The sequence below is a fragment of the Oratosquilla oratoria genome, chromosome 9, assembly GCF_046742065.1.
Source record: "Oratosquilla oratoria isolate Oo_2021 chromosome 9, ASM4674206v1, whole genome shotgun sequence".
Taxonomy (NCBI): domain Eukaryota; kingdom Metazoa; phylum Arthropoda; class Malacostraca; order Stomatopoda; family Squillidae; genus Oratosquilla; species Oratosquilla oratoria.
The window spans coordinates 51,000,467-51,017,555 of record NC_134785.1 but is presented as its reverse complement, the minus strand read 5'-3'; the positions used below and the strand labels follow the sequence as shown (position 1 = coordinate 51,017,555).

General features: G+C 38.5%; 1 protein-coding gene across 1 annotated transcript in view; it reads left to right on the top strand.

Annotated features, from left to right (window-relative positions):
• LOC143028399 (sushi, von Willebrand factor type A, EGF and pentraxin domain-containing protein 1-like) overlaps window positions 1–17,089 on the top strand; it is a 161,421-nt gene that overhangs the window by 10,928 nt on the left and 133,404 nt on the right. The window contains exons 2-8 of the mRNA XM_076190411.1: window positions 2,922–3,089; window positions 4,246–4,380; window positions 5,451–5,606; window positions 6,421–6,520; window positions 7,123–7,299; window positions 8,039–8,197; window positions 10,728–10,907. Of these exons, the coding sequence (XP_076046526.1) occupies window positions 2,922–3,089; window positions 4,246–4,380; window positions 5,451–5,606; window positions 6,421–6,520; window positions 7,123–7,299; window positions 8,039–8,197; window positions 10,728–10,907 (1,075 nt within the window). The remainder of the gene's footprint in view (window positions 1–2,921; window positions 3,090–4,245; window positions 4,381–5,450; window positions 5,607–6,420; window positions 6,521–7,122; window positions 7,300–8,038; window positions 8,198–10,727; window positions 10,908–17,089) is intronic.

Here is a 17,089-nt window from a genome sequence, read left to right as displayed (position 1 = left end):
GTATATAGCACAAACAACGGAACCTAAGTGTAACAAGGTGTGCAATGCAAGGGGAGGGGGATGTCCGGTCTATCCAGCAATCACGCCGGGCATCGGGCTTTTGGGATTTGTCGTATGTTTTAAATGCTAATGTCATTGCAGCACCTACTATGTTTTCTGATAATCTATTTAATTTGTTTATTACTGACCCAGGGCAGTGGGCAAGATGCAGGGTTGACCATCTAGGAGGAGGCAAGATAAGGGGGAGGGAGGGGTGGGGAATAGAAGTGGAGTATGTAGGGATGGAAGGGATAGGAGCGGATTATATGCCTTTGTTTTTGGCTAGCTCCTTTGTAAAGGGGAAATAGTCGTTGGTATATTTATGCCTATTACTCTGTATGAAGATTTTTTTTCGAGTGTCAATATTTTTTTTTTGTTACTCGTTAGTTTATAAACTTCTACCATGTCTTCTCTTCCGTCTTCAAGTCTGTGTACGTCCATTTTCTTCTTTTTCCGGTCTTATTTATTATTTTCTATAACGATGGCTAATTCTTGTGTCTCTTATCCGGTCTTACTCTAATTTGTTGATGTCTTCCTTGAGGGTTTCACACATACACTGCATACTCCAGGTGCAGACGAATGCATGTCCTGTAGAATTTTGCCAAAACCTTCCTCGGGCCAACGCCTATGTTTGCTTGAATAGGCCAACATGCTGTTTTGGATATTATGGGTTGTCTGTAAACAGTGTGCCCAGGCCCTTTTCTGATGTTGCTTCTACTTACAAAGACCCACATCTCCCTTCCCAGTTACACTTTCATCCGCATTAACCTTGAAGAACCTCCTTCCACACCACCACACGCTTACCTATCTCTTCACTTACTAGTATATCTACCCCTTCTCTCCCTTGTCCTCTCTTCATTCCTGACACCCTCCCCACAACACTCCCAAACTCAAATTCACCCCTTCCTTTCAAGTTAGTAATAATAATAATAATAATAATGATAATAATAGTAATAATGATAATAGTAATAATAATAACAATAATAATAATGATTATAATAATAATAATAATAGTAATGATAATAATAATAATAATGATAATGATAATGATAATAATGATAATAATAATAATAATAATAATAATAATAATAATGATAATAATAATAATAATATTAATGATGATGATGATGATGATGATGATGATGATGATGATGATGATGATGATGATGATGATGATGATGATGATGATGATGATGATGATTATTTAAGGGTTTTCCCCCTTACAAAGAAGGTAGCCAAAGTTAAAAGGCATAATTTCATTCCCACCCACTCCACTCCCATTCACTACCTCTCTCTCTCTCTTTTTTTTCCTCCTGGATAACGGGTCATCCCTGCATCTCGTCCATTGCCCTAGGTCAGGAGCAACGCAGCAAGACACAGTAGATCCACAGCAGGGCCGCTTCATTTAATCGGCGCCCCACTCCCCTCCTTCCCCTCATGCAGCAAAAGAAAAGACGGGGAGAAATCCCTTCGGGTTGCGTCAAAATATCATTCACACATAACCACTCCCTGACTCCCCATCCCCCACCCACTCCTTTCTATGTATCTCAACATCATACGTATACAATCAATCTCCATTCACCTCTACCTTCTGTCTTCTCCCTTCCTTCCTCTATAGACAGACCCCTCTTTCTCAACGGACCTTTTACCCCATCTATGTTGTGGTTGGCCCTAGATATTACTCTGGCCTTTTTTTAATGGTGATGCCATTGATCTGTGTGATAGTGGGTGCCAAGGGCGATGTGCTGTTGCTGAACCTCGCCTTAGCAGCATCGTCCGCAATAATGTTACCTAGAATCCTGATATGAACGGGGATCCACAGTGAAGTGTTTCCAACTTTCGAGTAGGCTATAGTCAGCGCAACGAGAAGTGCCCGTTAAGGCGGGGTTGGGAGATTTCCCGGTGCACATCTCCCCAGATAACACGGCCCGCACGGCTCACACTGAATGCAGTGTGAGGGGGGCGGGGCTAGAGAATAGATGTAGCGGCATCGTCGCTCTCTCTTGCTAATATGCCATGTCTGACTCGAGGAAACGAAACCTTTGTATAGAAAACATTGCTTTGATTTTTACCTCAGTGGTGGTGTGTGACAAAAAAAAAATAATATAATTATATTTGGCAACATAATAAAAATATAAAATAAAATTATGAAATAAGATAAAAATATAAAATTATTAAATGTGGCAACACAGGGGGACTCCCAGTGCTCCGCCCTAACGGCCATTTCTCAGTGCAACGAGTATAGCAAAGTTTAACAAAGTTATATTTTTGTATTCCCTCTTTTTTTTTCTTTATCACGAGATGGAATGTTCAATATGTAATGGTTGGGGAACTCTGCATATGGTTTCATACGTACAAAAATGTTAGTTTATATAATGCATTCCACTTACGCATGCGTACAGTGCTCTTACATGCCAAAGTGTCGCTCGGGCAAAGTTCTCAGTGAGCCCCGCCCCCTCCCCCTCCCCCTCCCCCATCACCACTTCCCATCTCCACCGTCCCTTACAGCCTGTTTTTAGCAATTGACTTGCGAAATAATTAAACGGATTTTAAAAATTGTATTTAATGTCCCTATTGCAGAAAGGATAAGGGAAAATATTTCATATTCTGTTGATTCTAACGCAAAATTCGTATATTACGGTAAAATATTCAGGGCTCCTTTGACCTTTTTTTATTATGATTATTTTGTCAGCCTTGTGGGCGGCATGTCCAGACTAGAATTGCCGCCCCCCTAAATGTGCTGCCCCAGGGCATATGCCCCCCCTGCCCCCCATGTGAGGGCCCTGCATGTTTACTTGTTCTACCACTTTCAGCTAAAGTTGGATGAAGCCTACAAAAAGGGCTAAGAACACAGTAAATATTATTTTTCTCTCTCTCTTCAGGTACCTGGACAAAGGATCGAGCTGGTTTTCCTGGTTGATTCGTCTGCATCTGTTGGAGCCGAGAATTTCTTCAACGAAATCAAATTCGTAAGGAAACTTCTGGCGGACTTCACAGTCTCGTACAACGAGACCCGTGTGGCTGTCGTTACGTTCTCCAGTAAGAACAAGGTTAGAATAGCAGTACATGTTTGTTCTTTCATTAGTTTTCCTCCCAGGGCTATCAATACAAATGTCCAATCTGGTTGGGAACTACTCCGGTATGTTTTATCGAAAAAAGAAGAAGAAAAAAAGAAAAAGTGGGAGGGTATTGGGCATGAAGGATAATAACAAAAATAAGCATAATAAGAAATACAAGATGTCATATTTATCATGTACATTGGCAAAAATGTTTGTAGACGATTATGGTTTTCAGACCAATAGATCTAATGACGACGATACGGGTATTATTCGGTAACATAGTGGACGCAGCCCGAAGGGATTTCTCCCCGTCTTCTTTTCTGCATGGGGGGACGGAGAGGGGGTCGCCGAATTTATGAAGCGGGCTTGCTGTGGATGTGCTGTGTCTTGTGACACTGCTTCTGACCCAGGGCAGTGGACAGGATGCAAGGATGACCCGTCATCCAGGAGGTGCCAAGATAAGAGGGAGGGAGGGGGTTGGAGTGGAGTGGAATATATAGGAAATGGAATGGGGGAGTGGTTTCTATGCCTTTCTCTTTTTGGCCACCGCCCGTGTAGGGGGAAAAACCTTTGGTATATGTATGTATGTAACATAGTGGAACTGAACTTCTAAGCCATCAACTTATCAAGAAAACACTCTAAGTGGTTCCACAGCGAGTGCGAGACACAGTAGTGTCTGCTACTAGTCAAACAAATTCCGAAAAATTCTTTTACTAATTAATAAATTGAAAATTTATCACGGGAAGAATTCCAGTTATCAACAGTAATTTGTATAGAACACTCAGATACAGCCTTGCAAGGACCATGTATTCAAGACAAAACTTGAATTGGAAACAATGACATTCCGTGGACTATTATCTATATATGGACTACCTAGGACAGACCACCCGCTCACGCGGGATCGGTATAGTTGTAGGAGGGGAAGTAAAATATATATATTTTTTGTTAGGATTTTATAAAGTTTATTTATAAAATTTCTTTATATATCTAATTTTGCATAATATTAAAACAATGGTTAATAGATTTCTAAAGCAGCACCCCACACTAAATTTTGTATGAGGCTACAAGCTCTCACTGCATTTCTTCATTCAACATAATGAGCAATAACCTTCATTGGATACTGACTCAATTTCTTTTACTTTTATAGGTCATCCGGCACATTGATCATGTGACACAAGCATCTATATACAATCATAAGTGTCGTCTTCTTGACCTCCAGTTACCAGAAATCAAATATTCTGGAGGAGGCACATATACCCTTGGGGCCATGCTTGAGGCACAGGTAAGGAAACATATCACATTCCACTACCGTACACTAAAAATATAATGAGAAAACAGTGGCATTTATTTGACCTTATGAAAGTTACAAGTGGTTCATGCTTATAGGTGAGTGACTGATGTGCATATATGTGTTTGCTGAAATTAATTTCAAACAACATTTAGTCTGGGGTTACAAGTTATGAATAAAGTAAGTTTTGTTTTTTCCAGGTGGGAGATAGGATGGAAATGAAAAAATTGATTCTTATACTCACATGACACTTCCCTCACTCCACCATTCACATTACTATCTAATCACTTGACAGCAGCTCCACTCCTTTCCTCCCTCACTCCCTAATCACTGCTGACACTCTCCCCACCACACTCCTAAACTCAAAATCACCCTTCCCTTTCCATTTAGATTCACTTCCCTCTCACAAAGATAGTGCCAGTCATTTTAATTCTAATCTTATCTGTCACACACCCATACACTTTTAATGACAGAAGTTTTAGGTTTCTGGTTGGAATTGTCCTCCCAGACCCTCTTATGGTTTGATTTCATGTAGGATGAACATACAGAGAGCAGGACCCATAGCCCCATGACTCCATCCCACATTGTTTCCTTCTATGACATGCATAGGAAACAGTGGTATTATGTTATTATAATGTTATTATGCAGTAGTGATTGCATGGTAGCATGCAGTCGATGCTTTAGGGAATGTTTTGGGGTGCCCTTATAGACTGGAACCACACATCATTTGTCTATGTCAGAGTAAAATCTCTACACAAAGAGAAATGGTGTTACTTTGTACTAAGACTGTCCGTCATTTATCCTGGGCCCTTGAAACTGTCCTTTACCACTTTAATGACTCTACCTCTTTCTAGACAGCAACATGAAATATCTTCTCTTAGTGACTTAGGGGCTGATCCTGTGGCCCATGACTGGTTTTTCCATAGGGTTTCCTGGAGGATAGAACTGGGACAGTGGATTGATTTGTCAATTAATCAGGATATTTATTCAGCATACATGAATGACTTTTTTATTATTTTAGGTTACAATGAATCAGTATGCAAGTGCATTGCAATCTGTTTCAGAGTGTACTGGCTTTGTCAAGAAAGGACACAGTAAAAGCTGTGTTTCTTGTGACTGATGGCTATAGCAATGGTGGAGATCCTCGGCCAGCTGCTGCTCATCTACGTAGCCGTGATGTCATTATCTTCACCTTTGGTATCCGCAATGGTAATGTGAAGGTAACAATATTTCTTTTATCTATATAAATGTTTTGTTAGTTTTCTTTTAAGCTCCCAAAATAGTAAAATCTAATTCATTGTATTTTGAAATTCAGATGAATTCACTACATACTAGATTATAGCTTTGATTATACAGTACTGACAAATGTACTTATTGTCTTCCTTCATATAGTATCATTAGTGAAATAGTAGCTAAATTTTGTTCAGGTCTGAAAAATTAACTGAAGATGAAAATGAGAAATTATTATGTTTAGAGGAAAGAAAAAAAAAATATGCATGGCACCATCAAATTTAGTACAAAATTGTATTCCAATAGGTATAAGTAGAGACTCAGTTATAAACAGAATACTCTCAGACTGGATAGTATAACAGGGATGACACATTCATATTATAATACGCTGCAGTACTTTTTTCTCATCTGGTCATCCATTACCTGCAAAGCAAGGTAGCTGTAGCTTACAAGAATTCACCCAATCTTATTTATATCTTTTACTTTATGTAGAGACCACACCACTGTGGTATATTCCAATCTAGAGCATGTAGTGTTAAGTTACCTTTGTGTTTTTTTTTTGTTTTGTTTTTTAATTCAGTTTATTTCACTTGCAATTTTGCTGATATGTTTCTCAGGTGACAGATTTTCTATGACAATGCATCCTCATAGTTGTGATTAATTCATTACTAAATTTCTTTGAACATGGCGAGTTAATTCAGATTTTTTTTCTTTATCTGAAACACATCACTTTCTCTTATACATCTGTGACCGAAGCAATTCATTATTTATCAACCAATACTTTTCACCCTGTAAACTACATAGGAACTGCATGATATGGCATCAGAACCTAAGGAGGAACACTCCTACATTTTGGATTCATTTGAGGAATTTGAGGCCCTAGCACGAAGAGCTCTCCATGAAGGTATGTGTCTTGAGTGGCAGCACTGTGTATACAGTGATTATAGTAGAAACAATTAATTCCAATGAATTGCATAACTCTGTTAAAAGTAATGAGTCTTGCATTATTTCTTTTTTATAAAAATGTGAAAAAATCTCACGGCTGTACTTCAGTTATGCATTACATTTGTTACTTTGTGTAGATAGGCAAAACTAGTGCAAATTTAGAAGATTTACAGCTCAGAAACCAGTATCCTTGAAAAGTGTTATTCAGTTCAATTATTATACGCCTTGAAGTTTGCACATGGTGATATTTTCATAGATTTTACATACAGCTTCATATACTGCATGCATATATATATATAATATATATATATATATATATATATATATATATATATATATATATATATATATATATGTGTATATATATATATATATATATATATATATATATATATATATATATATATATATATATATTATATATATATATATATATATATATATATATAGAGGTGCAGGATACCAGGCCAGTTGTCTACAGTATGGCTTTTTGTAAAGACACATGCTACATTGCTTTACAGAGCTGACCATTCATTACACCTGGGGCCTAAAATATTACAGATTTGCAAAGTGGCTCCTTGGTCAAGCAAGACGACGTAGCCTGCGACAAACTATGTCCCCAGGGACAAGATTGCTGTGATGCTTATGGAACCTGTACCTGCGGTACCCACACTGGTTTCTATGCCTGTACATGCCGACCTGGCTATTATGGTTCAGGTCTCCAGGGTGACTGCAAGCGTGAGTAATACATATTTTATGCTAACATATTTCGATTCAGGCATTTATCAACAATTGCTCAGGGCTTTGTCTAGATCATGGTTAACTGTATCAGCCTATGTGGATATCTTATTATTTCATCTCCAATGTTTCTGGATGAGGGGATGAAGAGGGGGATCGCTGATTAAATGAAACAGCTATGCTGTGGATGTGCGGTGTCTTGCTGCATTGCTTCTGACCCAGGGCAATGGGTGAGATGCATTCAGGAGGAGCCAAGATGAGAGGGAGGGAGGGATGGTGAATGGGAGTGGAGTATGTGGGGATGAAATGGGTGGGAGTGGATTTATGCCTTTGACTTTGGCTACTTCCTTTGTAAGGGGGAAAGAACCCTTGGTATGTGTATGTATGTATGTACATTTACATTATAGAAAAATTGCCTATGATTCCTAATAGATATCTATGTTTCTCTCCATCACCCTTCCTACCATCTACTTCTCTTTCCATTCATCCCTCTTCTCTTTCTCTCTCCCTCCCTCAACTCTGTTCCCCTGTACTCTCGGTCTCCCTCTGCTCTCTCCCCTTTCACTCTGCCCTCTACTCTCTCCTTTCTCTCCATCTCCCCTTCTCTCCCTACCTTCTCTCTCCTTCCCTTCCCCCATCTCTCTCTCTTCCTCCTCCTGTTTTCTTCTCTCCACTCTCTCCATCTCTCCCCCTCGTTCTCTTTTTCTCTTTCCCTCTCTCTCCTTTTGTGTTTATCTAGCCTGCCCTTCTGGAACATACCGTGATGTGCAGGGTCCTGGAGATGTGACCACCTGCAAGCCATGCCCAGACACAAACATGATTTCTGAGGAGGGCTCTACTTCTGCTTTGCAATGCTACTGCAATCGAGGCTTCAAGCAAATTGGTCTTCAGTGTACAGGTATGAAAACTGGTGATTTGTACCATCAAGATAAATTACTGATGATATCTATTCAAGTGTTCACATATATTGAACAATTTTTACACACATGCATGTGCACCAACACTCAGTATGTTGACATATGAACAAAGGTTAGAAAAACTAAAAATATGAACTCTGGAGCAAAGAAGAGAAAGAGGCAATTTGATATCCATATATAGAATTATGAAAGGGATGGAAATCCTTGACAGGGATGATCTACTTAAATGGGACAATAGAAAAACAAGGGGACACAAGAAGAAACTTAAGAAGGACAGTTACAGAAGAGATCTGAAAAAGAATAGCTTTCCACATAGAGTGATAGATACATGGAATAGATTAAAAGAGAAAACAGTGAGTGCTAAAACTATACACGACTTTAAGAAAGAACTGTTTACGGAAAGATAAAACTGCGGGTCCCTATGAGCATAACTCTTCTCCCGCAAAATACAACTAGGTAAATACACAAGCATCTCATGGAAGTTGTGTCAGGAACAGGTTAGGGAAATTAAATCTATGATTGTAGGGAAGGACTCAAATATAATAGACCAAACTGATAACATGTTTAGGCTAAGTAAGTACAAGAGGAATAGTGTGTCCAGTGAAAATAATATTCAAGTTGGAAGCCATGGTAAACAAAGTATATTAAATTTTATTATGCAGAATGTAAAATGTAGAAGACCACACTCAGAATTATGGGTCCCAACTTACAGTGGGGGACAAAAACCTATGCACCAGAGTAAAAATAATAAATTTCCTCAAATAACCTACATTATCAGGTACTTACCAGCTCTCTAGTACTTTGTTGGACACCCCATTCTCTTGATACATTCTTGGAGACATTTAGGGACAGATGCTGCAAGATTTTGAAGCCACACAGGGTCCATATTCTTCCAAATATCCTTGATGGCTACCTCCAGCTTGGGGATTGATGAAGTGTTGCACTCACATAACTTATTTTTCATGAGTGCCCAAAGGTTCTCAATTGGGTTTAAATCAGGTGAATTACCTGGCCAATCTTTTATATACTCCACATCACAGAATGTAAACCTTTCTTTAATGAGTTTAGCAGTGTGGTATGGTGCACCATCCTGCATGAAGACATCTGTTTTGCATTGAATAAAACAGTCCTCCAAATGATCATTAAGTAGCTCGAGATATTGGTCTGCATTCAGAGTTACATTTTTTGGTAGTATCACTAATGATCCCACACCATGGTAGCCAAAAGCACCCCAAACTCTCAGCGAATAAGAATGTTTTACAGTACCATATGTGAATTTTGGGTCCAAAGGATCACTGCCAGGACAATTGTACACTTTGCCCAGATGGTTTCCAGTAACGGTGAAAGTGGTTTCATCACTCTACAACACATTTTTCCACTTCTTCACTTTGTATTGTGCAGTGGTGGGCCAAGAAAACTTGTGATGCTGGTGGAGCTGATCTGCCATTACAGAACAGACCTACAGGGAGGCCCAGGAAGACTATTCCTTGTACTCTGAAGGTACTGAGGAGACAGGTGGATGCTAGTCCACGTATAACAGCACCACAGTTGAAGGAAAAGAACCCTAAAATACTTGGTCAATCTGTGAGAACAGTATGCCACTGCCTGCATGATGATCTGCAATTCTCACACCACAATGCTTACAAGAAACCACTTGTATCCATAAAACAGTAAAAGAACAGGGTTGCTTTTTGCCACTAATATTTACAGTGGGATGTGGAGAAGTGGAAAAATGTGTTGTGGAATGATGAAGCCACTTCCACTGTTACTGGAAACTGTCTTGGCAAAGTGTACCATCATCCTGGCAGTGATCCTTTGGACCCAAAATTCACATATGGTACTGTAAAACATCCTGATTCACTGATGGTTTTGGGTGTTTTTGGCTACCATGGTGTGGGATCATTAGTGATACTACCAAAAAATGTAACTCCAGACCAATATTTTGAGCTACTTAATGATCATTTAGAGGACTATTTTATTCAGTGCAAAACAGATGTCTTCATGCAGGATGGTGCACCATGCCACACTTTACATCTTCTTCATTGTAACAGTTATACACTTTGAATATTCTTCATTGTAACAGTTATAAAGTCAAAATGTTAGATTAGTGTTCCTGGTTCAACCTGAGTGTCATTAGCACCTTTTCCACTCAACTGTCTGACTTTCAAACTACACATACACATGCACGCACATGCATATGTATAAAATAAGAAAGGCCATATGTCAAAAAGATGTGAAGAAATACAGTTTTCTATATGTATAGATATGTGGAATAGCTTAGGTGATACAGCCCAAGCTCAAACAATACATGAGTTCAAGTCTAAATATGATAATTGGAAATAAGAGACATAGATTAAGTTGAAACTGTACATGAATTTGAGTCTAGGTATGTTAGAAAATTAGAGAATAGGAGACAGGACCCAGTGAGCATTGCTCCTTTCCTGTATACTACAATTAGGTAAATGCATGCACAAACACATTTTTTGAAACTTATTCCAAACTTATTGACAGTGTTGCAGTGTCCACTGCTGACTCCACCAGAAAATGGCTTCTTTGTGCGCAACACTTGCAATAATGTAGTCAATGCTGCATGTGGCATTCGTTGTGACCCAGGATTCCGTCTTGAAGGCTCATCCATCCGTCTTTGTAAGGAAGATGGCACTTGGAGTGGAGGGGATGCCAAATGTGTCAGTAAGTACCCATATATCACAATTTCTGAAATGTATATCTGTCTCATTACACTTTTTAATCCCCCAAGGCATTTACTTGCTTCTCTCAAACTACATTCTACCTCCACCTCCATTCCTCCTAATAGTATGGCCAGAAACATTGATGCTGGAGATGCTGGCATCCCACACCATATTTTCATTGTGTATATTTAAACATAATACTAGTTTATGCACTCTATATTTCTATGGTTTAAATTAGGATTTTTTCAGGTTTTAAGTACAAGTGCCAAATTGCATAGGCCTTGCAGATAGGCAGAAGAATCACAAATATGCATTAGTTAGGTTCCATGGGAAAAGTTGCAGGTATGCAGGGTTGCAAATAGTGAGTCATGGATAGGTAGGGATTCACTATACACTACCTCTCATTTACAGAATAAAAGGGGGGTAACGGTGTCCGTTGATGTGAATAATCCGTTGATTTGGAGAGGTTTATGGGTGGCGTAGGGATTGCACAGCACTAAACCACAGCACCAAAAACACCGAAAACACAGCGAAAACACCGCAAACACAGCTAATTAACATCCGTTAATGAGAGGTAGTACTGTACTATATTGACCTAATTTTAGCATTTAGGATTGGACATGATGTTGTCGATGGCATGCCACCATTGCAGTTCCTTCCATTGAGTATGAATTAAAGATTGACAGTATCCTGTTGACAGATCCATGGATAATAGACCTATTGCATCATGTCTTGTTTAGAGTGATTAATGAATTTCAACTTACCGGTATTGATAAATATGTGATGATTTCTGGGATAAAATTTTGCTCAATGTTTCACTCACTGAAAAAAAAATCAGGCTGCTGATATTAGGGATTGCATAGGTTTCAGATTTTGGAAATGGAGGCGAGAGTGAAAAAATTAGAAACCACTGGTTAAAAAAAAAAAAAAAAAATCCTGGCATTGGGGGGCTTCCTCTAGAATTTCCTGGATCTACGCCTGGCTACAGTGGCTGTTTTTGTTGTATCACATGATATGTAAAGTTGCAGCTGTAATATTTTCCTATCTCTCATTCTATTTCACCCTGAATCTGGATCACCACAGAAAATTTGATCAAGCCAGTTCATAGTCAACTTCTTAAAAAAAAAAAAAAATCACAAAATGAGGGTGGGGTATGATCAAGCCTGTATATATGATTAATTATTTCTCTTTCTCTACATGAAAAAAATGTGAAGAAAGAAGTAATACACACAAGTCTGCTATCTGTTATCACCAACTACCCAATATACTGAAGAATGATAATGAAAAGAAGAAAACTAATGATAATAATAGCGAAAATCTAAAGCAGGAAGTGAACAACAAATTCCAAGAATTGACACAAAAGATCGAAGAAAACTTAGGTGGGGACAGTATCCAGGAAATTAAGAAGTGGAAAGAAAATATTGAAAATAAAGAAATTGCTTTCAAAGAAATAGTCAAGCAGCAAATGCAAGATAATGCAAAAGACACAATCATTCAAGTGATTAACGAAAAAGCAAATTGGGTCAGGGACACAGTAGATAGGAAGAAATGTATTGTGGTTTATGGGCTTAAAGAAAAACAAGGATTGGCGAGGTACATGAGAGAAAAAGAAGAAAAAGAGACAGCAGTAGAAATCCTTAATGAAATTCAGGGGGGAGATAGTGATTCAGGCACAGACTTAGAAGAGACTTACAGAATTGGTCGCTATACTAAGGATAGGAATCGACCTCTAAAGATAAAACTAAGGTCACAAGTGGTAGTAGAAGACATATTTGAAAAAGTAGGTAACTTGGCAAAGAGTGAAAAATACAATAAGATATGGATAAAAAGAGAAATGAGTACTGAGGAATTAGAAAAAGAAAGGGCGCTAAGAGAAGAAGCAAAGGAAAAAAACTTGAAAAGATCGGAGACAGAATGCAAAGAATTCCAGTGGAGAGTAATAGACTTGAGATTAAGACAATGGCGCTTCAAAACGAACAAAACAAGGGAAGAAGAAACCAGGGAGAAGGAAGAAAATTAAAAGTGGCCTATACCAACATTGACGGACTAATTTCGGGACTGAACGAACTCAATGATTATCTGTTAGAAGCAAAACCAGACATAATGGGAATTGTAGAGACTAAACTAAGAGGTGAAATACCATCCACTGTTATCGGACAAGGTTTATACAACTACTGGATAAAAAACAGGGACAAGAAGCAGGGAGGGGGAATCATGTTCTTGGCCAAGAAAGACCTAAAGGTGACAAAAATTGCAGAGGGCAAAGGTAATGCTGAATTGATCATGATAAAAGTCGAAGGCAAGAATATGAAAAGTAGAAAGTTTGTGGTGACTTATGTGCCTCCAAAAACAAGCGCTTGGAAAGAAATTGAACATAAAAAAATGCTAGATGACACAAGAAAATCACTCAATGAGATACTAATGGGTAAGGGTAATCTGGTAGTTATGGGGGACTTCAATTGCAAAGAAATTTGTTGGGACAGCATGACAGTGCAAGGAGGAGATGACTCGTGGGGCAATGTACTGCTAGATATGACCATGGAGTACACAATGACCCAATGGGTCCATGAAAACACAAGGTACAGAAATAATGAAGAGCCATCGAAACTAGATCTAATATTTACAACAGAGCCTGAAATAGTGCATAAAGTCCAGTATGAGACACCAATTGGAAAGAGTGACCATGTACTCATCGAAACTATACTAAAGGAAGAAATAGACATAGAGAGGAACGAAAAGCATAGGAAAGGAAGACTGAGGTACAACAAAACAGACTTTACAAAACTAAAGACATTCTTCCGGAATGCAAACTGGGAAATATTTTACAGGGAAGAAACAGCAGTGGAAGAGAAATGGAATATATTGATGGAAAACTACAATGAAGGGGTAAACAGGCATGTACCAAGACAAAAGCGAGAGAGAGAGTACATTAAATGTTGGTTCAACAAAAGATGCAGTGAGGCAAAAGACAGAAGGGACAAAGCTTGGAAAAAGTGGAGAAAAGACAAAAAACAAAGCAAATGGCAAATTTATGTTAACTATAGAAATGAGTATGTTAATGTGAGAAGAGAGGAGAAAAGGAACCATGAGAAGGATATTATAGACAAATGCAAAGAGCAACCCAAACTATTCTATCGGTATGTGAATGGTAAACTTAAAAACAAACAGGAATTGGTGAAACTATGCCAAGGAAACATAGAATACACAGAAGATTTAGAGATGGCCGAAGTCATGAACAATCACTTTAAATCTGTTTTCACCAGAGAGAAAATACCGAATTGTGACATAGACAAAAACGAGAAATCTCCCCTCATGAATGAGTTTACAGCATCACTAAAGGAAATATCAGAACATTTATCAAGGCTGGATGTCAGAAAATCACATGGCCCGGACGGTATTGCAAATTGGATTCTAAAGGAGTGCAAAGAAGAACTAACAGACAAAATACACATCTTAATAAACAGCTCACTCAAAGAAGGAAAGATACCCGAGGACTGGAAAAACGCTAACATTGTACCAATACACAAAGGAGGAAACAAAGAAGAACCCACCAACTATAGGCCAGTATCACTAACAAGCACCATTGCCAAAATTTGTGAGAAAATAATCAAGAATAGATGGGTAAAACATCTGGAAGACAATGACATATTAAACCCAAGACAATTCGGATTCAGACAAGGAAGATCATGCTCCACAAACTTAATATGCTTTTACTCAAGACTAATAGACATAGTGCAAGAAAGAAATGGATGGGCTGATTGTGCATTCCTAGACTTGCAAAAAGCCTTTGACAAAGTACCACACAGAAAACTACTAAAAAAACTGGAACACATAGGAGGAATACAGGGAAACCTACTAAAATGGATAGAGGACTTTCTGACTGGTAGAAAGATGAGAGTAGTGCTCAGAGAAAAATATTCAGACTGGAAAGAGGTGATCAGTGGAGTACCGCAAGGATCTGTGCTGGCACCAATAATGTTTGCTATCTATATGAATGACATGGATGAGGACGTGAACTGCTACATGAGCTTCTTTGCCGATGACGCCAAACTGCTAAGGAAAATAGAAACTGATGAGGACTGTGAAGCACTGCAAGAAGACCTAAATAGGGTATGGAACTGGAGTCAGAAATGGGAAGTGGACTTTAATACTAAGAAGTGTAGCATAATGGAGTTTGGAAAAAGCAAAAACAGAATATCAGGAAAATATACAATTGGAACCAAAGAAGTAAAGAAAGTAGGATCCGAAAAAGATTTGGGAGTAATTATCACGAACGACTTGTCCTATGATATACAGATTAACAAAATTGTCGGGGAGACTTACAACTTGCTAAGATCAATAAAAGTGGCGTTTACATACTTGGACGAAGACATGATGAAAAAAATATTGGTTACATTGATAAGGCCTAGATTAGAGTATGCAGCGACATTGTGGTCCCCCAGTACCAAAAAGAATATAAAGAAAATAGAAAGAATCCAAAGAGCAGCTACAAAAATGGCACCTGCACTTGCAAACCTATCATACGAAGAGAGATTGGCTAAACTGGAGTTACCGACACTGGAGCAAAGAAGAGAGAGAGGTGACCTATTGACCATCTACAGAATCATGAAAGGCACAGAGGTACTCGATAGTGAGAACTTACTTAACTGGGACAAAAGAAACACAAGAGGACATGGAAAGAAAATAAAAAAACATAGCTATAGAAGAGAACTGAAGAAAAACAGTTTTCCTCATAGAGTTTTGGACACTTGGAACAAACTGGACAATGAAATAGTATGCGCAAAAACCATTCATGAGTTTAAAAACAAACTAGACACTGCAAGATACAAAGGCGGGACAACACGAGCATAGCTCCCCTTCCCGCAAAATACAACTAGGTAAATACAACTAGGTAAATACTATAACAACACAAAATGAGGGTGGGGCATTATGTAGCTGGTTTATATGATTGGTGGGAACAGGAATGGTGGGTGGACCAGTAGAACCTCAAAGACACTATATGGAATCTCCAGGGAGAGCTAACACACAATATGGGATCACTCAGCTACAGCTACAAATTAAATATAATCAGTGGAGTACCGCAAGGATCTGTGCTGGCACCAATAATGTTTGCTATCTATATGAATGACATGGATGAGGACGTGAACTGCTACATGAGCTTCTTTGCCGATGACGCCAAACTGCTAAGGAAAATAGAAACTGATGAGGACTGTGAAGCACTGCAAGAAGACCTAAATAGGGTATGGAACTGGAGTCAGAAATGGGAAGTGGACTTTAATACTAAGAAGTGTAGCATAATGGAGTTTGGAAAAAGCAAAAACAGAATATCAGGAAAATATACAATTGGAACCAAAGAAGTAAAGAAAGTAGGATCCGAAAAAGATTTGGGAGTAATTATCACGAACGACTTGTCCTATGATATACAGATTAACAAAATTGTCGGGGAGACTTACAACTTGCTAAGATCAATAAAAGTGGCGTTTACATACTTGGACGAAGACATGATGAAAAAAATATTGGTTACATTGATAAGGCCTAGATTAGAGTATGCAGCGACATTGTGGTCCCCCAGTACCAAAAAGAATATAAAGAAAATAGAAAGAATCCAAAGAGCAGCTACAAAAATGGCACCTGCACTTGCAAACCTATCATACGAAGAGAGATTGGCTAAACTGGAGTTACCGACACTGGAGCAAAGAAGAGAGAGAGGTGACCTATTGACCATCTACAGAATCATGAAAGGCACAGAGGTACTCGATAGTGAGAACTTACTAAACTGGGACAAAAGAAACACAAGAGGACATGGAAAGAAAATAAAAAAACATAGCTATAGAAGAGAACTGAAGAAAAACAGTTTTCCTCATAGAGTTTTGGACACTTGGAACAAACTGGACAATGAAATAGTATGCGCAAAAACCATTCATGAGTTTAAAAACAAACTAGACACTGCAAGATACAAAGGCGGGACAACACGAGCATAGCTCCCCTTCCCGCAAAATACAACTAGGTAAATACAACTAGGTAAATAGATGTCTTTGTATACCCACTTGCACCTCAGGATGCTAACATTGGCATCCACATATGCTAAGGGTTAAGACAAAAGTCAAAGCTATGTACTACAGTTATACAGTATGTGTATGTTTATATCTAATTTACCTAAATCTAATGTTCAGGAAAAGTTAT